Below are 24,058 nucleotides of genomic sequence, written 5' to 3' on the forward strand. Positions count from 1 at the left end.
AGTGCAGAATGAAGGTACAGTATTTCCTTTAAAAGCTGTATTTTAAATAAAAAATTATCAAATATTTATTTTGTCGGGCATGGCACTGGGTTTATGTTTACATCTACGAGCCAACAGTGAGCACCATTGCCAAATACGGTAAACAGTCCACCCGGCACAGCAATGCTGGCACTGTGGAAAATTGCGGACTTTGCAAGTCAAGCAGCTGCTTGAAAGAAGATGTCATTATCTTGCTCAGAAGAGGAGCGACCATAAAAAAATCTAAAACCAGAGTGAGTTTAGATGAAGCCTACAAAAGAGGGACCCAAATAAAAAAAATCACTTATTGGCAGCAAACCTGGTATCCCGATGGCTAGAAACCGTGTTCCATTGTTGCAACTACAACCTCCACTCACTAGATGTCACTGGTGTTCGAGTTCCATAACTTTAAAATATAAATCAATAAACTTAAAAATGTTCCATTTTAATAATTGCTAGTATTTTACAAGTAAATGGTCCATAGTATATTTGCTATACTTTTACTTTTCCTCACGTATACTTGATAAAATGAACTTTAAGTTTACTACTTTTGCTCAAGTTCTGCTAGCAATGTTTTCAGCTAGTTTGACAAGCTTCAGATAACCTGTTGACATGATAATAAAAAAGACTTGGGCATTAAAAACATAGACAACTCCCAGGGGTGTCCAATCCTGGTCCTGGAGGGCCAGTATCCTGCATGTTTTAGTTTGAACTCTCTTTCAACACACCTGATTTCAATCAGCAGCTAGTTAAGAGGCTTCTGCAGAGCCTGATGAGCTGCTGAACAGGTGTTTCAACCACTGAATCAAGCCTGTTGGAGCAGAAAAACCACAAAACCTGCTTTAAATATCAAGAGGAAATGTGTTAATGTTTTTGTTATATTTTATGTTTATGTTTATGTATTAAGCAGACGCTTTTGTCCAAAGCGACTTACAAGTAATAATCGGCATGTTGCCCTTGAGGCTAACAACAACAACAATAACAACAACATTGACATCAATCATGGAGAGTAGGGAACAAGGAGTGGACAGTAGAGAGGGGGACGGGTGCAGGGAGGGTGCTAGTTCAGAAGATGCTCTCTGAAGAGCAGGGTCTTCAGGAGTTTCTTGAAAAAAACGAAGCCCCTCTTCTGGTAGTGCTTGGAAGGTCATTCCACATTTGTGGAACGATGCATGAGAAGAGTCTGGATTGTCCTGAGCATGGTGTAGGCACTGCTAGCCGACAATCCTATGATGACCGGAGCGGCCGGGCCGAGACGTAACCCTTTGCAAGAGGATTCAGGTAGATGGGAGCCATACCATCTTGGACTTTGTATGCTAGTGTTAGCAATTTGAATTTGATGCGTGCTGCTAGCGGTAGCCAGTGGAGCTCAATGAACAGAGGGGTGACGTGTGCTCTTTTTGGCTGATTGAAGACCAGACATGCCGCTGCATTCTGGACCATTTGAAGAGGTCTCACAGTACAGGCTGGAAGATCAGTTAGAAGGGCTTTGCAGTAATTGAGGCGGGAGATGACAGTAGATTGCACCAGGAGCTGGGTGGCATGTTGTGTCAGGTATGGTCTGATCTTTCGTATGTTATACAGCGCAAAGCGGCATGACGAGCAACAGAGGCAACATGATCTTTAAAGGTCAGGTGTTCATCAATCACAACACCCAGATTTCGAACTGCCTTAAGAGCCAGAGATAGGAAGTCATTTTGGATTGAGATATTGTGCTGTATGGATGGTTTTGCTGGGATGACAAGTAGTTCAGTTTTACTCAATTCAATAAAATTTAATAGAAACTCAGCTGTAATAAAATTTCTGCTTTAAAATAAAAAATCTTTAGCTGAAGGGTTATGAGTCCTGACTCTGATTGAGTTCCTCCTCCTGAGAAATGCAGGAGGCATGGTGATTGTGAAGAAAAAGGAAAAAGACCTCCAGCACAACCAGACCCAGAAAAGTCGGCCATCTGCCTCGAGTGGCTGGGGGTGTGTGGTGGTGGTGGTGGGGTGGGGGTGGGGGGTGGGGGGTGGGGGGGGGGGGTTGCAGGAAGAGACAAAAGTGACACAAACTCAAGCAGTTTTGCACCAGCACACAGTGAAATTCAAGGTTTGTTCAGTCTATAATTCTACAGATATATGAAGATATTGATGCAGTTTATTAAAATTAAAAGATAATATTTTTTTTCTTTATCACATTTAAAAACCTCAATTAGGCAAGAATGAATTCACCCTATAGACAGCAGATAATTAACAGAGGGAATCAGAGCTGAAATCAGCAAAGTTAAACTAACCAAAATGAAACGAGTCATCAGGTGTTGAGGTAGACTCCTCCCTCAGACTAACAGTACACTTTCTTCCTCTTCTTCTCTTCTTCTTCTGCAGTTCTCTGATCTCAGGATCATCAGCTGGTCCATCCGGTCGGATGTGGATCTTTGGTTAAAATGGTGAAAATCACTGGAGAGGGTGATGATGAAGACCAGTTCTTACGAACGGTGAGTCGTGTTTCTCAAAAAGTCAGTCTGACTGTTTTGATTGTTCTCAAGGCGGGACACAAATTTCTGCTGCTGCTTGAAGCTAAATTAAGGAATTCATTTACTTTTTGGAGATGGGAGCTGCTTTAGCTGTTTTATTTAGAAATTATTGCTGATACAATGTCTTCCACAATTTATCCATATTTATATTTTTCATGCTTTCTTTACATATATAAAAGCCAAGTCAATTTTTTATGTAAAACTTCCAGACTTAAATGAAGTATGATGAGTTCAATCTAATAACAAAGTATTTGTATTCAATTTCACGAAAGAACAAAACCCCAAGGTATTTCTTATCCTGTTATTTTGGACATCTTTGATTACATTTTTATATATTTTTTTCACCCAAAACAGACCATTTTCTGCCAGCCTGTAATCTTTACTTCCTGATAAGGGTGTGTCCAAACTGGAAAAGAGACACAAAAACAGATAGGTAGAATAATGTAGTTAATTAAATAAAATTACTAAGTTGTAGTTGGAATTTTGGTTAATAATCATTTTAGTTGGTTGATGATTAATTAAACAGAATTTATTGCCCCAAATATTTAAAATTTTGCCTTTAATGAGATTGAAAAATAATTCCAATTAAAAAGGATATATTTAATAAAGTATGCAAATTATTCTGTATTTAATGCAAGGTGGCTAATTTCATTTATTTAAAAAATTAGTGACGCAGGCAACTTAGATATTTAGCAGGATAAGTGTTTTAGAGACAAAATTCCTTATTTTTGAAAGACTTCCTCCTTTTTATCATAATAAAGTTTCACATGCCAGATAAACTGTTGACGTGCTGATTCCTGGAGCCATCGGCCTCATATCTCAGCATCAGGCCTCGTGTTTGAGTGATTGCAGAGTCCTGCTGATATGCAGAGTGGAAAGTATGGAGAATCAGGGGTCAGATAATGTAGCTCCTTCCCAAAATGGAGGTTCGGATCGTGGGGACAGAGAGGTGTTGGTATTCCTGGTCATCTGTTGTCTTTTCTGCAGTTCTTTAAATAGATAGAGATGTGTAATTGGTTTGACGTGGTGCATGTGGCATTTGAGTGGAGATAAGATTAACTTTAAGTGGTGGAGATCTTCTTACAGTACACACAGTTTTAATGAGACACCGTTTCTGTGTAAATCACAGATGCATTCCCCAAATGGTTCTACTAAAATTAGATGATGATAGAATAATAACGTGTTGCTGTCTGACATACTTTTTGTGCCTTTTTCTCAGGGAGATGAGGTGGTTTTGCAGAGCACCTTCACCTCCCAAGAGGAAAATCTGAAGCTGTGTCTTGCTGCTGAAGGATTTGGCAGCAGGCTTTGCAGGCTTGAGCCCACTTCAAACTGCCAGGTAAAGAGCTGCACCTCCGTGACTGTTCCTCATCACTGCTCCATTGTCAGCTTTTCTAACATAAAGATGGCTGAAATTTAAAAAAATAAAGCTATAGAAATGCCATGAGATTATGTAACAGTATAAATTCATATTATAACTTAGATTTTGAAATATGTTTTAGAAAATATTCAAATTTACATGATTGTTTGGTGTAGTTTATATGTTTTTATTTCCTATTCAAGAACTTGTTTGAAATATTTTTAGAGTGAATATTAATTGTATACCAGACTGAATTTTATTGTCTAATTCTGTTGCTGCACCACTGGTCTGCAAGGAAGCAAACAGATAACAAACCAAGTTTTTTTTATTGTCTGCCAGAATGTTCCACCAGACTTGTCTGTATGCAGCTTCGTCTTGGCCCAGTGCCTCTCGGTTCGAGCCCTGCAGGAAATGCTGGCTCACAGCGAACAACTGGCATCAGAGGTGATGGTCTGGTCCATTCATGTCTATGTTTGTTCTATAATACATTGGGACTTTTTAATAACAAGTCCTACATTTTAAGGTGTGATACAATGGATGAGCATTACATAAAAATGCTGTTAATGTCTACATTACAAAGGAGGCTTTTTAACTGAATAATTTGTGCTAATTCACCCTAAATCAGGGGCAGATCTAGGATTTTTCCAAGTATGGGGCCATTAAGAGGCCCACAATATTTATAGAGGGGGCAAGTATTAGTCTAACATCCTTTCACAAAGTTTCACACTGGAAAACCTTTGACTCATTAGCATCACTAGTGTCCTTACTTAAAATTGCATCCACCTATAATCTGATCATGGAGCAAAGAATAGACAAGAGACAGAAAAGTGGCCTTTCAGGGGGCCAATCAGATTTCAGCAAGGGCCAATGCCCTTCTGGGCCCCCCCATAGAACCACCAATGCTCAACACAAACGGGCCGTTTCTCAATACCCAAGTACGCTAGTGTGTTCTTGTGTGCTTGACAAGTACATTCTTGGCAAGGACAGCAGGAAGTCCGTTCTACTGAATATGGGAGGACGAGAACGGCATTTGGAACAGAATCTTCCTCTGTTGCGTCATGGAAATAAGCGCTGCTTTATGCGACAGTTAAAAAAATGACCTGTCATAAAAATACAAGTCCAATTTGACCCTTGAATAACAAAATAACAATGAATTAATATTATTTGTATAATATTTGGTCCAATTTTGATTGATAAAATTTTAGCGTTTTCCACTGTTAAATGAATGTTACTTTTTCATCCAAACAGAGCTACTTAAGGCAATACTGCTTTTATTTTGGTAGTGGATTAGCTAATTAGCATTTTGAGAGATGTGAAAAGTCTGAAAAAATCATAGAAATACACACAGCACATTTTACAGGTTACACATAGTTATTTACAATAACAAACAACTTTATATTTATTTATGTGTGTGTGTGTTTATATATATATATCAGGGTATCTGCAGGTTCAAGGGAGCCACATTTAAGACTTTTTAAGACCTTTTTTAAGGCCACTTTGACCAAATTTAAGCTATTTTTAAAAATAAATTTAAGCTATAATTTCCAGCTATTGCCTGGAACCGGTGCTAACCATGTCGCGAACGTGGGATTAGCCATCCAGTTACCATTAAACTTGCCCTTCCCCCATGGCGCAAGCTCCCACTAGCTTAAACAGCTAATGTGCTCATCTAAAAATAGCCGTCGTCATCGTCTTCCTCCGCTTATACGGGTCCAGGTTGCAGGGGCAGCATCCCAACTAAGGCGCTCCAGACCGTCCTCTCCCCAGCCACCTCCACCAGCTCCTCCGGCAGGACCCCAAGGTGTTCCCGGACCAGATTGGAGATGTAACCTCTCCAACGTGTCCTGGATCGACCCGGGGGCCTCCTGCCGGCAGGACATGCCTGAAACACCTCCCCAGGGAGGCGTCCAGGAGGCATCCTGACCAGATGTTTATGTTTATGTATTTAGCAGACGCTTTTGTCCAAAGCGACTTACAAGTGATAATCGGCATATTGCCCTTGAGGCTAACAACAACAATAACAACAACTTGACATCAATCATGGAGAGGAGGGAACAAAGGAGTGGACAGTAGAGAGGGGGGATGGGTGCAGGGAGGATGGTAGTTAAGAAGATGCTCTCTGAAGAGCAGGGTCTTCAGGAGTTTCTTGAAAATTGAAAAGGAAGCCGCTGTTCTAGTAGTGCTTGGAAGGTCATTCCACATTTGTGGAACGATGCATGAGAAAAGTCTGGATTGTCCTGAGCGTGGTGTAGGCACTGCTAGCCGATGATCCTGTGATGACCGGAGCGGCCGGGCCGAGACGTAAGCCTTTGCAAGAGGATTCAGGTAGATGGGAGCCGTACCATCTCGGACTTTGTATGCTAGTGTTAGCAATTTGAATTTGATGCGTGCTGCTAGCGGTAGTGGAGCTCATTGAACAGAGGGGCGACGTGTGCTCTTTTTGGCTGATTGAAGACCAGACGCCCAAATGCCAGATGCCAGATACCAGATGCCCAACCCACCTCAACGGACTCCTTTCGATCCGGAGGAGCAGTGGTTCTACTCCGAGTCCCTCCCGAATGTCCGAGCTCCTCATCCCATGTCTAAGGCTGAGCCCGGCCACCCTACAGAGGAAACTCATTTTGGCCGCTTGTATCCGCGATCTCGTTCTTTCGGTCATTACCCAAAGCTCATGACCATAGGTGAGGATTGGGATGTAGATCGACCGGTAAATCGAGAGCCTGGCTTTCTGGCTCAGCTCCCTCTTCACCATGACAGATCGGCTCAACGTCTGCATCACTGCAGACGCCGAACCAATCCGCCTGTCGATCTCCCGATCCCTCCTACCCTCACTCGTGAATAAGACCCTGAGATACTTAAACTCCTCCACTTGAGGTAGGACCTCTCTCCCGACCCGGAGTTGGCAAGCCACCCTTTTCTGGTCGAGAATCATGGTCTCAGATTTAGAGGTGCTGATCCTCATCCCAGCCGCTTCACACCCACACTAAAAATAGCCTCCTTTTACAACCAACTGCATGTGTACGGTTCCGCTTTTGCCAATATCATACACAAAAAACGCTGAACACTAACTAGAAATTTACAAAAATTTTATAGAAATAAAAGAATCTGGTTTATTGGGTCTTTGGTCATTTAAGACATTTGGAAGCTGTATTTAAGGGTTATTTGTCATTTTTAAGGATTCTTAAGGCCTTAAATTTGGAAAAGCCAATTTAAGACTTTTAAGACTTTTTAAGGACCTGTGTGTGTGTGTGTGTGTGTGTGTGTGTGTGTATATATATATATATATATATATATATATATATATAATTTTTTTTCTATTTTCTTCTTATTTTGAACTGAAACAATTCTGTATTAGAAATACATGTAATTTCCTAATATATTTATAACATTTATACATTTCTTATATAAAATACTAGTTTCTTCTTTTCTGATATTAAAAAAATAAATAAGTGATAATAACAAACTTTAGGACATGAAATGGTCAAATTTTACAAGAATATTTATTCAAATGTTCCTGCTTAAGCAGGTTTTGTGGCTCTTAGTGTGTTGTAATTAGTGAGAGAGAGAGAGATAAAACACTTCTATCACAGTTGTAAAGGTTTTAGGCCTTTCAGCTAGAACCACCTTAAAGGATCAGTGGTGGTAAAACCAGTTCAGCTGTAAAAATGTTGCTTTTTCTTAAAGAAAGTTCTTCTTTGATTAGATTTCTAGGGTTTTATGTCACATTCTTCTCCAAATATGGTGACTTCCTGCTCCATAAATGACTAAAATAGCCATGGATTTAAACACTTCTGACCTTTGTCAGGTTTAATATACAAGACAGTTGAGCGATCTTTGATAAAAATGTGTTTAAATAAGATTTTCGGGGGGAAATGAAGGGATTTAGTTGTTTTTATAATTTAAAAGAGTTTAATGAAATGCTTTTCAGTTTATTCACGCTGATCTCTTGAGCTCTACAGGTGGGAGCTGGTGTAAGTCATCGTACTCTCCTCTACGGCCAGGCGGTGTTGTTCTTACACTCATACAGCAGCATGGTGAATTCTTATTAATACTCTTGTAAACAAATCAGTGCATTATCATCCAAAATCAAAACAATATATACAGCATTTGAAAAACAAAATATTTGTCCTTCAGTATCTCAGCTGCTTGTCTTCTTCTGAGTCTTCACCGGACAAACTGTCTTTTGATGTTGGTCTCCAAGAAGACAGAGAAGGTTTGTATATTTTTACCTCAGTTTCCTCTTTCCAGATTAAATCTACCTTTCATTAATAATTGTGTGTGCTCTTCAGAGTGTGAGTGGGTTTTGGGCTTAGATGTTTCTCTTCATTGAAATTCTGCTTGTGACTCAGGAGAGGCATGTTGGTGGACAGTCCATCCAGCATCCAGGCAAAGGTCAGAGGGTGAGAAGGTGCGTGTGGGGGATGACCTCATCCTGGTTAGCGTGTCCTCCGAGAGATACCTGGTGAGTCTCTGAAAACAGATTCATAAAAATTATTTAACCAGTATTAATATAAAATATACAAATATTTAATAATAAAAGTAATTCACTTATCTCCACTGACATTCTTTCTCCATCAGAAAGCTCTAGCTGCTTAACTTTCCACTCATTTCATGCAGAACTGTCAGTATTCTCGCTCCCCCAGATCAGTTGTTTTGCATAATTGTTTGTGATAACAGTTATTGTGGTGGAAAAATCAGAAGCCGTGTTTCTTTCTTCTTTTTTTCTTTTTTGTTTTTTTGCTCCTGATGAGCCCATTTCTCTTACTCTCATTCTCTTTCTTCCCAGCATCTGTCCTTTGGCTGCGTTTCTGACAACAAACACTTGAGCGACAGTCTGACTGTCGATGCAGCCTTCCAGCAGACTCTGTGGAGTGTTGCTCCCATCTGCTCTGGAAGTGCCGTTGCTCAAGGCAAGTCACTTTTTCTGTTTTTGCTTTTTTAAACGTGGCGATAAGCAGATTATTTTTAAAGTGATGTAACTTATATGACATGTTGGAATAAAAAATATAAATATAACTATTTCAAACATCTGTTTTTACCACAGCTTAACAGATGTTTTTGAACTTTGACCTGTCAGAGACAGGCTTGGATTTATGCGTTAAGCTACTGTTGTTGTGTTGAAAGCTGAACTGTGACTTCGCTTTCTGTTTTCATCCTTCCCCATGAGCTCGAACTGGGATTTATCTTTTTCTTTATTTTTTTAGCCCCTTTACCCCCTATTCAGAAACCAGGGACAACATAAAAAACAATGTATATGTTATATATACTTTATAGGGTTGTTGAAAATTGAAGTGAAATCAAAAGGTGCTATAGCGAATCTACAGATCAAGCTAGCTTTTGAATGCAAACACGATTACGCAACAATCACCCCTCCCCTCAGGTATCTTCCCTGAGATGCTTCTGTGAGAACCTGGAAACCCACATTACCAGAGGAAAGGAGATAGTGCTTAACACCAGTCGCTGTTTTCTAGATCCAAGCTTCTTTTGTTGCTCATGACTTTAATTGGTGTTTTTCTTTTTGGGACTTTGGTAGTTTTTTCTAAAGTTGAAGTGGTAGCAACCAGGTGTTTATTCTTCTCTGATATTATTGAGTGGAGAACCTTTCACACCAGTGGTGTTCTGTTGCTCACTACACGAGCGTGTAATTAATGGAGGACGGTTCGGTGAGAATGACAACCGGATGGTCCAATAGTTGCTTTTAGTGTTGGCAAATTTTAGACAAACGCAAGAGAACCACGATCTACAATTTTTTAATTTTTTTAATGTCCACAATATATTTATAGTGGTACTATGTTAGAACGTTGGTAAAAGGTATGCAAGAATGTTTTAAGCTAATTTGTTTTCCAAATTTTGCCATTTTGAAGTTTTTACTGAACAACAACTTGCTTCCATCAAATATGAAAACAGAGTTATTTTAGGCACTTGAAATCCTTGAAAATGCTTGATTAATTCTGGTGGCTGCCTGGTGTCCCCCCCTGGGTCCCGGGTCGCTGGGTTCCGGGCTCAGCTGACTTGGGGGTGGGAGGCTGCGGGCGAGCCTGTGAGCTTGCTGCTGATATCCCCAGGGACTCTGCCGGCTGCTGGTTGTGGCCCCCCAGGGCGATCCTCTGCGCCGCTCGAGGGGGGCAGGGGCCTTTCTGATTGCAGTCTCCCTGGGGTCCCTGCGCTCTGGGGCAGCTCCTGGATCTCTGAGACTTGGAGCTCCCTCCATCTCCTACACATCTTTGGGGGGCAGATCTGTGACCTCTCACACTCTCTATTGGACACTCCTATAGAGAAACCTTACATAAACAAGCGCGTGTACGCACACAGGTGCTCACATGGTGCTCTCATAAGTATGGACTCGGGCACGTTCAACACATGTCTTAAGGCTGTGGTTGGCACTTAATGCACTGTGATTTATTATCGTGATTGTTCAGTTAAACAATGTTGATTTTGTATTTCCTCATCTGGTTGACGCAGTGATAGTTTGCACCTGTTGTGTTGTTGTGTGTCCCTTTTCTTTTTTTCTCCTTCTGCAGGTCTAGAAGCAGACTCTTGTTCATCATTGATTGTTTATTTTTGTGGACCCCCCCCCCTTCCTTTTGTCTCTTCCTTTCTCTTACACCTCTGTCTCCGTGTCTGGTCGGAATTACAAGCATTCAAAAACAATAACAATAGTTTTAAGTATCAGGCGTGACATTAATAGCAGATGCTTTGATGCTCCACCTGAGAGTAAATCTGTGAGGCTTGTCACCAGCATTCAGACATTAATTTTGTTTGCTTCAACGCCAGACAGGACACACACAAAAAAAAAGAAAATGCTTTATTAAAAAACAAAACAAACGTAAAGTAGCTTTCCGGAGTTTTCCCCTTTTAGAAATTATGTATGATTTTTCAGAAATCCATAAAAGTGATCTTATCATGTACTGTGATATAATGTAAGCAATACATCATTTAATTTTTTAGCTAAGCATGCCCCCTGCCCCGCAAAGCTCCGTGAAATAGGAAACTGAGCACTGACCAGAACTAACCAATAGCGTTAAACTACTGCTTAAATTCTTCAAATTTAAGGAATACCTTGGTTGATGAACTTTTCACAAACAAGTAAGTCTCTAAAATATAAATATATGAGAACACATGATATGAGAATAGTACTTGTAAAACAACATGTTTTAGCTCTGCTTGTCAGCTACAAACGGACATAAATAAACTAGAAACATGAAGTTACCATCTTAAAAAAGCTGAATAAGAAAGTATTTGTGTGATATGCTTGTCAGCCACTAGATGGTGGTATCAGATAAGAAAAATACTCCGGAAAGAGACTTTGAGTCAAATTTTGGACTTTTATACCTCACTGGAGTAATTTTCTATTAGCTGACCTTTAACTTCTGATCCTGACATTTTTTTGGCTAGTCATTGTTCTAAATAGCACAAAGGAAAAAACTTATCTGGATAAATTGCACCATCCAGATAGTGTATTTGACTGCAGTTTGATGATAATTTTAATCATTTACCATGCTGACTTTGTTTGTACCATCTAATGTGGTTCTTTAATGTATTTGCATTGCACTAAATTACGTTCATTTTCTTTAAGCATATATGAGAATAGAACAGGTTGCCTATTGTTTTCCAAATTTTAATGTTTTTTTGTTATGGTCCCTGCCATTTAAAGAAATAAAGCACCCAGCAGAAAAACAAATGTTGCTGTGCCAGTCTGACTGACTGGATGCTTGTACGTCCCGGCCTATGCCCCTGTGCCTTTACATTGGCCTGGCTGTGTGCAGCTTTTAATTGTGTTAAGTGGCAGCGCCTGTGGGTGCAGCATAAAAACCTGCTTGGTGCAACTTTAGGGGTAGTACAGTGGTGCAGCTTAAACATTTGGCTGTAATGTTACATGACTTGAACAAATGTAAAAGTACTTTATTACTTTATTTGGGTAAATTCACTTAAGTATAACTTCAACCTCAACAGAAATCTTTTAAAATCCTGGTATCATTACTTTTATGTGAGTGCTGAATGTGAATACTGGTTTTCATGTACTTGACAGTTGAAACATTGACTGAAACTAGTTAGGTAACATTATCTAAAAACTTTGACCAGGGTAGAAAGTAACATATGTCATGTAAAACATCACAAATGTCAAAACATTTCCTGGAAAGTGCATAATTTAAATTTGGAACAAGTATAAGATGCCTAAACATGCTCAGGATGTTTGTTGAATGAGGTTTGCATTAGAGCAGCTTTAAATTTGACTACATTTTAATCTTGAACAAAATAAGGGAATTTTAAACAATTTAATTCAGTTGAGGTTTTCACTGTCGGTAAGAATAAAAAAAGCTTAAAATAAAACAATCTTCCAGTCTGCATAAGCTGATAGCTACTGAAGAAAATCTGCTTTCCAGATGCAAATTGCAGATTTTCTCATAAAATTTGATATTTAGAAAAAGCTAAAGCTACTTTGGTTTTAGCGAATTTTTGCTTAACCGGTTAAGTAAGAATTTATTTGAATACAACGTTTGTGTTTATTGTTTTTGTTCCAGGATATCTGAAGGGAGGTGAAACCTTAAGGCTGCTCCACCAGCACAGTGCTGCATGTCTGACTGTTCTTTCTGCAGATCATGAAGTGGAGCTCCACAGGTCAGTAAAAAACTAGAGGTGGGACTCAAGTAAAAAATTAATCTAATTAATCAGAGGCTTTGTAATTAGTCTTGATTAATCACATTTTAATCGTTCAAGACAAATTTTACAAATTACAAAGTAATTTATTTAATTAAAAATCATTTTAGTGTGGCACGAATGACTAATGAGTATATTTTTGTAACCGCACATTACTTTTTTCTTATTAATTAATTGTAACTAATGTGTTAAATTCCCACCCCTACAAAAACACAAACCTCTCTAAAGTCTGCAATGTAAAATTTTATTTACAAGCCCAACTATTGTTGTTTTCTTGACCTAGAGTCGTGCATTATGAGGCTGGATCAGTCTCAAGCTATGCCCGCTCCCTCTGGAGGCTGGAAATCCATCGTGTTGTGTGAGTGCTCCAAAAATCAGATGATCCACTCATTTTTGGGTTAAACAATACTATTAAACAGAAAAAGGATCTTTCTGTGACTGTTATAAGATTCTAAACAACCTTCTTGATGCTTTATAGCTGGAGTGGTAGACACACAAGCTGGGGCGAGCCCTTTAGACTGTGCCATGTAACCACTGGGAGGTTTCTGGGTCTTACAGAAGAAAAAGGCCTCCATCTGGTTGATCGGGAAAAGGCGGACATCAACACAACCTCTTTTTGCTTCAGATCTTCAAAAGTCAGGAACATCCTGAGTTTTTAATTAGCCATGAGACTTGTGTGCCATTTGGACATAATGTAGTATATTTAACTTCACACTTTCCCCGCAGGAGAGGCTTGACACCGATAAGAGGACCAACACTGATGGAATGGGAACCCCAGAGATCAAGTATGGAGACTCGGTTTGCTACATTCAGCATGTGAACTCTGGGCTGTGGCTAACCTACCAAGCAGCTGATGCCAAGTGTCGTCTGGGAGGAGTTCAGCGGAAGGCAAATCATGCAAATTTAAATCACTTTGATTTTGCTATTTTCATATAAAATCAACAAATGATCAGAAAAAACGTGTTTTCAGGCCATTTTGCACAGCGAGGGCCACATGGACGATGGACTGACCCTGTCTCGATCACAAAGAGAAGAGTCGCACACCGCTAGACTCATCTGGAGCGCCGTCTCTTTGTTCACTTGCTTTCTCAGGTACTCACTACAGTTTCACTGTGTCACTGGTTTGAAGCTGAGTGCTTGTTATAAAAGCACACGACTCAAAAAGAAGTTGTTTCTCATGACATGATCAACTGACTAATTATTAAAAAATAAAAATATCAGACTTGTATAATTTCTATATTAGATAATGGATTTAAAACAGAAATATCACAGAGCAATTCTTATTGGGAAGTGAACTCTGACTTCAAATTAAGCAATGAAATTCAAAGACTAAATTAACAACCATCTCTCTGTTTTCCTCCTAGGAATCTGGACAGTTTGACTCATGAAGCCAACTTGCCCATGGAGATCATTACTCACAGTCTTCAGGATCTAATCAACTATTTCCAACCTCCGATGGAGGAGATCGGACATGAAGCCAAACAGAAAAAGATGACAGCATTAAAGAAACGACAGAACATGTTTCAAGAAGAGGTAAACACACCCAAATTCAAAATGTTACTGCACATTTTTAGTGTTTATTATCCTGGCTTTCCACTGGATGTGGAACCATTGCATAAGGTTTGGAAAGCATATAGTAAACAGCTAGCCGTGGTTGGCGTCTATGTTTTTTTTTTTTCCCAATGGTCACAATGTGGCACATTTTGGACAAGTCCAAAAAGCGTAGTGTTGCATTGCATTAATTTGCTCCCCTAAATTTACGCTTTGGCCTATGCACGACGCTTCCAGAGAACATACAGCTCAGCAAATCAGAAAGAGCCAGACAGGAAATCAAAACGGAAGCAAGACTCGTGCAACAGCACTAAAGAGTTTTAAACCTTTTCAGCTGCTGCTTTCAAACTGGATTCAGTGGTTCTTGAGCCATGAACTTGACCAGTTTCTCATTGGATAATGCTCTGCAGCCCTCTGCTGACCAGAAACTGCACTTAATAGTTTTTTGGTTCAGGTAAGAACTTTAGTGGGAGGTCTTTACCTGTTTTACAGGAAATGCAGCCATGTGTAAGCAGTGTTTTATAGTTTGGAAAATTAGTTTGCGTAAGAATTTCTTTTCTGTGCTTCAGTAGGGTTTTAGTAATGATTCTTCGCAGCTTTTTAAATGAGGCCCCAGAACAGCAGATAGATAAGTAGATACTGCCGATTTTCTGGCAGAACGACAAATGATCTTGCAATACTCCGGTTATTTTGACCACATAGAACCAAGTGTGTGGAACACTTTCCCTGCTTAATTGCGTCTGAAATGCCCCCGTTGGAAAGAGATGCACTATTGAGCTCATGATTGCATTATGTGCCATTTGCGCATCTGGTGGAGAGCTGTGATTTGACGTACTAAACATCCTTTTGTTCCCAGGGTGTGATAGATTTGGTTTTAGAGTGCATCGATCATCTACATCAACATAGAAGCGCCTCTCATTTTGGTGAAGCTGCTCAGAGTAACACAGGAGAAGAGTGGGAAGTCCTTCTCAGCTGCTTCTATGAACTTCTGGGTAAGAAAAATTAAAACATTATCGTTCTTTTTAAACGGGGATCACAATTTTCCATATTTCTTTCTTTCTTTCTTTAAAAAAATCTCCCTCAGCTGCTCTGATTCGAGGAAATCGCATCAACTGTGCATATTTCTCTAGTTCTGTGGACTGGCTAATCAGCAGGCTAGACCGACTGGAAGCGTCCTCTGGTTGGTTGCATTTGCGAGCATTTCCTTTTCAGTTTTGCTAACCAAGTTATTCTGACTGATTAAACAACAAGAATTAAATGGATAAATACTCCATGCGCAGGTTTTTTTCTGTGCTTCTGCCATAAAACATCTTTGCATTTACAGGAGTCTTGGAAGTTCTTCACTGTGCCCTGGTAGAAAGCCCAGAAGCACTGAATGTAGTCAAAGACGGACATATTCAGTCTATTATCTCATTTTTGCAGAAGCATGGACATGGAAACCACAAGGTAAAAAAAATAAATATGTCTCTGAGAGTTAGCCCCTGAGCTGGCTCCTGGTAACATGCAGTCGCTGCAACGCCTTCGGTAGCCATCGGCCATCTGTGGCCTGAAATGAATCACTTCCACTTATTGAGCTCTTGCTGCGTGAAGTACTGACAGCTTTTGTTCCAGGTGCTGGAGGTGCTGCGCTCCCTGTGTGTGTGCCACGGTGTAGCGGTGCGCTCCAATCAGAACCTCATCTGTAACAGCCTGCTACCAGACAGAGATCTGCTACTTCAGACACGTCTGACTAATCAGGTCACCAGGTACTTCCAGGTGTTTTCTCCCAAATCAGACACGATGATTTATTTATGTGTGTCACCCACCCAGCCTCATATGCTGTCATTCTTATGAAGTTATTTTGTAAATTCATCTCTGCTTTGTGTCATTTTGTGTCAACATGCAACAAAAAGACACAAGTAGGAGTTGACCTATATTACTATTGTTGTTGTCACAAATGGTGTCTTTTTGCGGGACCTCCTCAGATTTCTTTACATCTTTTGTCCTTTTCCACCTGAACTCGTGAGTTATGTTCCCATTTAGAAATACTTTGTGGGTCTTCTTTTTGTTTGAAGACATCTCATCCACAAATTTGATGTCAGAGCAAAAAAAAGTGTTCAATTCAGCCATTTTTCCAGTGAATAAAGGTACCTCCTAACCTGAGGTAGAATGAATCAACCGAGTCAATCTATGAACGGTTTTTAATCAGTTTCATCACTCCTCACATCTTTCTTCTCAGTATTTTTGCACGCTATAGCGCTCTGATCTAGAAGGCACTTTCCACTTCTCTTCTGAGCTTGGGTGGTATTTCATTTATCTTTTTTGATTTGCCCTTTCTCTATAAGCAGCTGGGTCCTTTTATCATGCTGTTCTCTGTCTGCAGGCCTTTTAGTCTCTCCGAGCTTCTGTCTGACTTGGTTTATTAATGTTCGCACCTGATCAATCTACTCCCCAGCTTTATTCCTCCTGCAGACATTTCTCGCTTTATCGCTTTCACTTCCTCATCAACTCATTTATTATAAAATCTGCTTTCAGTCATGTTATTAATCTCATTAGCTTTTGTTTATTCCCTCCATTCTTATGAACTTGCTGATAACACTTTGACCGTTCAGTCTTTTATTATTTTACGTAATTGTGTTCTAGTTGATCTTGTGAGATGTTTTGTTGTGTTCAATTGAAGTTTTATTATATTCAGCATTTATTAACAAAGTGTTGTGCTGTGGATTAGGAAAAACAAAAACAAAAACAGGAAAGTCAACTTGCAGACTCACAGAGAAATAGAGAAGACTCGTCAGTTTGAGGTTTTGAAACAAAAAAAAAAGGCTTCTTCCACTCTGACAGTGAAGTGGTGTTAAAAAATAGACTTTGTTCCTTCCTAAGAGATCTCGGGATGAAAGCAGTTGTACTCCTGTTTGAACCCCCTACAGCATTCTGGGCACATCAACTTGTCAGTAACAAAGTTTTCCTTTCAGCTTTTATTGAAGATCCATTTTATGCTATTTTATATCAAAATATAGCAACGTTTTCTTTCAAAATGACATGTTTTGTGATCCGATCCATTTGTTGTTTCTTTAATTACCTTCGCCTAAACTTTTTCGAGATGTTGCCTTTTCTGTGCACGATTTTCTCCTTTGCAGGTCTTTGTTTTTAATCAGAAAGACTCACAAAATTATGGCTTACATCAGAGTTCATGTTGCCATTTCCCCAAACATTTTGAGATTTATGAGGAGTTTTCATGACTCACATAAGTTGTCAAAGGATTCAATTCTGATTGAATGTGTAGTTGCATTAATTAAAGCAGAAATCTGGATTCTTCTCTCAGATGGCACCACCTAAAGGTGAAAAATGTATTGCACCTCTTAGGCTCCTTTCCCTGCTTTTTTGGTACTGCCAGAAGCACTGCCTCTCATTCTTGAGCTCTAATCTCCACAATTACAATTATTACTCTCATGTAATATTTACATAATTATTACACTCACGTCAAGGAATTCAAGAATAAGTGGTGATGCTTCTGGCAGTATCACAAAAGCAGGGAGAGGAGCGTAGACGTGTAATAAAGTTTTCCACCTTTAGATCGTGTCCTCTGAGAAAATACTCCAGATTTTTGCTTTAATTACTGCAACTCTTGGAGTGTTTCTCAATGTCAAGGCGCCTGACCTCGCAAGGCGATGTCTTGCAAGGCCAGACGCCTTGCTGATGAGGACACTGTCCTTCATTGGTCAAAGAAAACGGTTAAATGGAACAGACTTGCGCCACATGACACGGGAGATAGCCTTTTACTTTTAAAATTGTGTATATATTGGTTAAATTACATATATGAGCGAGTTACTAACCACTAGCCACCGAAACAGCAACTAACCAACCATGGATAACTGCTTGGGTATAAAAAATCTTTTAGATATTAGCTTGATAGATACAATTAGCTGACTTACATTTAAACTTGAAATTTGCCCCCAAAGTAGCTGCCGGCTCCTGATCCACCATCCTTTTGAAAATACTGCAGTGTATTCTGGGAAATTTTTGACCAAGGCCAGACTACAAGGCACCTCCCATGTATCCTTGCTCAGCTAGCTAAACAGCTAACAAACAGAGAACAGATGCCTCGGTAGAACATGAACATTGGAACACACCTTGGCGGCTCCCAATGACGTATCATAGGCAACCGGGGCGGGTCCAAGACATCAAGGCAAGGTTCCTTGGCATTGAGAAACACCCTTGATGCCACTTTTGTGCTGTTTTATCAGCGGTCATTGACAAAGAGGGTGTGGGCATAGACATGTATAGAAAACTAGATGCCTCGTCCCCGCTGTTCGCCAATGGGATGCAACGTAGGAACGTGGCAGCCATCTTACCTCAGACAGCTGCCCCCTTTCTTGACATTGGGGTGTATGGTGCATGTACTATTTAAATAACTCTTAACTTGCTCAATTTTCAACCGATTTTCAAAATGTTTGATTTGTTATAAATGCCACAGATGTGTCTGTGAAATAGGATGGGTTTGGCCCAGAAATTCCTAGTATTTAACTCCACAAAGCATTTAATCTTTCATAGATATCACATTTACTGTAAGCTACAGTAACTTAAAGTATACATAGTGTAACGTTGTACATATAATAAGTAGGGGGTGAATAATGTGTTTTAAGCTGAATATATTACCGTTACTTATGACCAGGAAGATGTGATATTCCGTGAAAATATAGAATATCAACATACATGTAAACTCCTGTCTCCATGTAGACCAGATACTGAAGGGGTCAAACTCTGCGTGAAAACGGACCATTTGTGGACATTACAATAGCCTATTATATTGAATAGATCTATCTATATCTATATTCCTGGTTTGTGAAATAAGATTTGTGTAGAGATGAGATTTCAAGGTTCTTTTGAGGTAAAGCCCACATTAACAGAACACAAATACAAAATGTGCACCCCAACAAATAAGACAACCAACACCCAAATCACATTTGTCAGCCAGAACCGGCCCGCCAGCAGTAAAATTTAATCCAGCAAATTATTTTGTATTTTCACTATTTCTTAATTTTTTTTTCTTATTTATTGACTTTAATTTAATTATAAGCTCTTTGGAAATGCTTTCTGAAAAAGTTAGAAAATAATCAAAAAATAGATTAGGTTAGTATAACAGATGGATAATGGATTGATCTTGTGAAGGAGATTTTCAACATTCATAAAACCAGATAGAAAATGTATAGAAGAAGGTGGCAGCAGCAATGGAACAACAGTTTCAAATAATTTTATTGACATAAAAACAATTAACAGACTAAATGTACAAGTCTATGTTTTCTTTGCAACAGTTGCAGATAAAAGGTGATCCCACGTTGTCTCAGTTTATGACAGAGGCAATTCGAGCATCTGTAGGCTGCACGACAGTCAGGCATGTTGACCCTCAAGCTTCACAATTAATAAAGGTGTATTTCTGCGAACAAAATGCGAGAAATGTCCTGTTTTAATATATCTCAATATAAGTTTTGTGTAACAAACCAAGACGCTTAAAAATCACGGGCAATTTAGCATTCATTTATTTAAAATAAAACGAGCGACATCCACTGAGGTATAGTCAACTTTGTTTTGCTAAGCAGTGCACTCACCGTAGCCTCGTCATCTCTAAGCCAAGTTAGACAGCTAATAAACACAAAAACATCCACAAACACAGTCATTTAGACAACAATTGGGCTGTCGTAAAAGCTTTGTTGGTTTTGTAGAACCAGATAAAATATCGATTATGGTCTCAACCTGAATAACATGCAGATAGCCTAGGCGGGACACATGGTTCACAATTAAGTCACTTTCAAAAGCAAAAGCGTTACTTTCAACATGTGCAAGTATGTTGTCTCAAGCCCATGTGTTCTAAGGGTTGTAATAAGGCAAACCGCTTGTAAATCCGTTAATATTTCATTGAGTTAAGAGTGTTTTTGTTCAAGCTGATCACTCACCTTTCAGCTGCTACCATTGAGAGCGGAGGGGTCTGTTGTCTGAGGTAAGATGGCCGCCTTTTAGCTACGCCCTCGACTCCCGCTTTCGCCATCTAGTGTTTATATACATATATATATAATAGTGGGCAGTAGAGGGCGACATCATCGTCCTCTACTGCCCGCTGATAAAACAGCAAAGAAGTTACATCACCACCACTCTGAGGAAGGCACCAGTGAGAGATGAAACTGTCAGTGAAAGACGTAAACCAACAAATTTTGCTAATCTGTATATTATTAAGAACTCAAAAACAATGGCTATAAAGCAGCACAGAAAGAATGAAACAAAGATAAATAACAATAATTAAACAATATAGTGTATTTTTATAAAAACAGATTACTGTAAAATATTTTAGAAAAGTTATTGAAAAAACAGATATAATTTCTAATTAAATATAGATTATTACATTATTTAAGAATTTATTATATGTGAGGATCTGCCTCTGTGTCTTCTTCCTCCTCTTCATCATCATCACCGATGGTGAGATTGGCTGACACAATAACTGTCTTGCTGTTTTTCATAGAAATCTTAGTTTAAAACAGCAAAATATATTCAATAATGGAATTATTGTTACTGTTACCACGATTATGATAGTCGAGCCTTAAAAGAACAATAGAATTTTTTCTAATAATATACATAATTTGTTTTACATGTTCAAGGCGTATGTTCAGACATGGCTGCTTTGGTTGTCACGCTATGATTTCACCATCTTCATTGTGTTTAACCCTAACCCTAACTAGTCAACCGTGTGACCTAGCATCGTTAGTTTTAGAGATCTGACTGTAAACACGAGAAGAGACCGAGTTTTTTTCTGGCTCTGTAGACACACCAATATTTGGCGTCTTATAGCCCTGCGCTGATTGGTCGAACGGCGCCATGGCGTGAACTGTGTGTAGCTTGATCTCTGTTGATAGCTTCGGTGAAAAGACACACCAACATAATTTATAATGTGAGTGACTAAATATAGACGTTGGCCCTATCTCTCTGCATCCTGAAGGCACCGGTCTTGTGAGTAAGGCAACATTCGCTGAACTTGGACTTTATCGAATCTAAAAACAATAAATACTCTGAATTGTTCTAATCATACCAAGTGAATAAAGAAATGATCCTCTGTTCTCTCTGTTCTTTTGTTGCCCCTGATCCTCCTAAAACCATTCCACCCTAGCGTGAGACCAAACATCTTTCTGGATGTGGGGGACGCCTCAGCCCAGCATCGGAGATGGTACTACGAGCTGGTAGTGGATCATGTTGACCCCTTCCTGACACCAGAACCGACTCACCTGCGTGTTGGCTGGGCCTTCACTAAAGGCTACAGACCAAGGCCTACAGGAGGGGAGGGCTGGGGGGGGTACGGAGTGGGAGATGACCTCTGTTCTTATGGCTTTGATGGACTTAGCCTCTGGTCAGGTCAGTGCAACGTTTTTATAAAGTACATATTCTGCTTATTTATTTGTCATTGGCTTGCAAAAAACAGTCAGCGTTTTCACTTGTGATCAGACTTCAAATGAATTCTGTATCCGATTACATCCAAAAGAAACAGCAAAAACAGTCACAGCAAAAAAATCCATTAGCGTGTTATTTTCTTTTAATGAAGGCATCCGCAGAGAGAAAATACATGAGACTATCATGAATTATAATTCTGAGTGCAGCCCTCTCACTGAGGGATTTAGCGGAAATGAGATGTATTTATTACAATTAGGAACCGTGGTGTGGTGGCACTGATTGTAAATTCCAATGAATGTAAATGCTGCAATTAAATTTAGCCAGAATAACATGTTGGCATTTGGCACAGAGGTATGTTTCTGAAATGTAAACCCTAGTCTTTATTACACGTTTTATGCTTTTTTATTGTTCAGAGGAAATGCAAAACCTGGAAAAAAATCCATAAAAACAAAAGAAAAGAAAAAAAAAACACTGATTTTGATCTTCTGAATTTCAGGCTGTGTGGGCCGTAGAGTCAGCTCTCCCTTCCCACACCTGCTGAAAGATAATGATGTGGTTAGTTGCTGTCTTGACCTGGCCGTTCCCTGCATCTCTTTCCGAGTCAACGGTCTGCCGGTGCAAGGCATGATGGAGAACTTCAGCTCTAATGGACTTCTGTATCCCGTGGTCAGCTTCTCTGCTGGAGTCAGGTCAGTAACTCTTCTCCATACCAGTGCTTTGGTTCTTATTCTTTCTAAAATGTTCTGATTGTGCTTTAATTTTACTATCATGTCTTTTTATTTTTAGAAATAAAAAAATCCAATATCCCTAAATTTGAGAACGCAGAAACAGTGACTGCATTTCCTGTTCTCTTGCAAATCAGGGTTCATTTTCTGTTTGGTGGACGACATGGAGAGTTTCGCTTTCTGCCCCCGCCTGGCTATGCTTCATGTTCTGAAGCTCTGCTTCCAAAAACCAACCTGAAGGTGGAGCCCTGTCAGAACTACAGCCTGGACTGTGGAGAAGGGAAAAAGCAGCTGATTGGCCCCTTCGTGCCAGTCGCTTCAGTTGTCTTCACTCCCACACCAATAGACATTAGCAAGGTATAATCAGTTCCCTAGGAGAACAAAAAAATAAAAAGAATATTTTGGGCATATTTTTCCAGGGAAAAATACATTTGCATCCAGTTTGAAGCAGCAATTCTGTGCTATGAATCATACTTTTGTAAAAACTGTACTTTTAGGTCGCATTGCCTCCACAGCTTGAGGACATCAGCATGAAAATGGCAGAAAATATCCATGAGCTCTGGGTGAAGGACAAGATTGACCATGGATGGACAACTGGATCAGTGAGAAAAGTCTTTATAAATGATTTGTTTTATTTTTTCCCACATCAATTGTAAAAAACTAGTTTTATTCGTAAGTGCTTCAGATCCACTTGTATCATAAAAATACAAACATTATTTTCAAACAGGTTAAAGATGAAATTAAACTACACGATCCTTGTCTGGTGGAGTTCTTCAAGCTGCCAGAGCAGGAGAGGAACCAGAACTTTCAAACGGCTCAGGACACCCTCAAGTGAGCCCCACCGCACTCATCTTAACTTAAATATTTAAACAAACTTGCTTTATTGTGAGAAAACTGTCATTCTGGTCTTGTACTGAAAATTCCTGTTTCTGTCGAAGGACGGTCCTTGCTCTCGGCTTCAGCGTTGGTCTGGGAGATGACCGAGCTGAGGAACATGTCAAATACCTAAGACTTCCTGCAAAGTAACTTTTATTTCTTGTTGTCTAAATGGAAAAGGTTACTAGTAATTTATTTGCATGTGTCTATTTGTGTGTTTGCTGATCTGTAACAACATGCCTCATGAACCACTGGCAGGATTTTAATTAAACTCTTTAATTAAACTAATCAATAGATGCGCATCTACAAGTGATTAAAAAGGCTATTGGAGCAAGTCATTGTTTAAGGGCACATATTATGTAGAACTGACCTTTTTGCCGCCATGTGGGTCTCTACTGCCTCTATAAACGCTCCAAACATGAATAAAAAACATCCATCCACTTTCTGTCAGTGTTTGGTTTCAGGAATTACGTGCCTAACACAAGTTGTTTCACAAAATCCCTGTTTGTGACATCACAAATGGGAACGTTTGCATAAACCCACCTCTCTCCTGGATGAGAGCAGCTACTGCTAAAGAAGCAGTGGCTCAACTCCAAGCCCCTCCTGCATATCAGAGCTTCTCAGCTTATAACAACCTGAGTGGGGGATGGGTGAGGGTGGCCAGCTTCAGCTTGTTTGCTTAGTGACAGAACCCTGAAACGGTTCATTCGGGAAGGAAATGAATGTCAAGAGTAAAAGTGTTGAAATATCTTTAGGTGAGAGGGATTTTTTTGCCGTGTTTTACATGGACCATAGAACTTTTTTAACTTAAAGGTGTGATTGAAAAACCTTCTTTTAATGATTTTTTCTGATTATAATCAGTCACTCTAAGTTTTTCATGCAGGCTGACATTAAAATAGTCCTCCACACCTATCTCCTGCATTAGCATCTGATAGAAGATGGTGA

The 24,058-nt window shown here is 39.5% G+C and overlaps 1 protein-coding gene across 2 annotated transcripts in view; it reads left to right on the forward strand.

Moving 5' to 3' along the window:
* The first annotated feature begins 2,085 nt into the window (after positions 1–2,085).
* Positions 2,086–24,058, forward strand: part of ryr2b (ryanodine receptor 2b (cardiac)) — a 109,104-nt gene continuing 87,131 nt past the window's right edge. For both annotated transcript variants that reach the window (XM_070542008.1, XM_070542009.1), the window contains exons 1-24: positions 2,086–2,109; positions 2,385–2,494; positions 3,753–3,872; positions 4,233–4,337; positions 7,853–7,927; positions 8,028–8,106; positions 8,243–8,355; positions 8,680–8,803; positions 12,416–12,512; positions 12,835–12,909; positions 13,030–13,186; positions 13,278–13,439; positions 13,522–13,643; positions 13,916–14,084; positions 14,959–15,094; positions 15,187–15,282; positions 15,427–15,548; positions 15,714–15,847; positions 21,235–21,476; positions 22,009–22,201; positions 22,375–22,594; positions 22,735–22,839; positions 22,965–23,068; positions 23,176–23,259. In XM_070542008.1, coding sequence (XP_070398109.1) covers positions 2,444–2,494; positions 3,753–3,872; positions 4,233–4,337; positions 7,853–7,927; positions 8,028–8,106; positions 8,243–8,355; positions 8,680–8,803; positions 12,416–12,512; positions 12,835–12,909; positions 13,030–13,186; positions 13,278–13,439; positions 13,522–13,643; positions 13,916–14,084; positions 14,959–15,094; positions 15,187–15,282; positions 15,427–15,548; positions 15,714–15,847; positions 21,235–21,476; positions 22,009–22,201; positions 22,375–22,594; positions 22,735–22,839; positions 22,965–23,068; positions 23,176–23,259 — 2,885 coding nt within the window. In that variant the 5' untranslated portion in view covers positions 2,086–2,109; positions 2,385–2,443. The remainder of the gene's footprint in view (positions 2,110–2,384; positions 2,495–3,752; positions 3,873–4,232; positions 4,338–7,852; positions 7,928–8,027; positions 8,107–8,242; positions 8,356–8,679; positions 8,804–12,415; positions 12,513–12,834; positions 12,910–13,029; positions 13,187–13,277; positions 13,440–13,521; positions 13,644–13,915; positions 14,085–14,958; positions 15,095–15,186; positions 15,283–15,426; positions 15,549–15,713; positions 15,848–21,234; positions 21,477–22,008; positions 22,202–22,374; positions 22,595–22,734; positions 22,840–22,964; positions 23,069–23,175; positions 23,260–24,058) is intronic.

The sequence above is a fragment of the Nothobranchius furzeri genome, chromosome 12, assembly GCF_043380555.1.
Source record: "Nothobranchius furzeri strain GRZ-AD chromosome 12, NfurGRZ-RIMD1, whole genome shotgun sequence".
Lineage (NCBI taxonomy): Eukaryota > Metazoa > Chordata > Actinopteri > Cyprinodontiformes > Nothobranchiidae > Nothobranchius > Nothobranchius furzeri.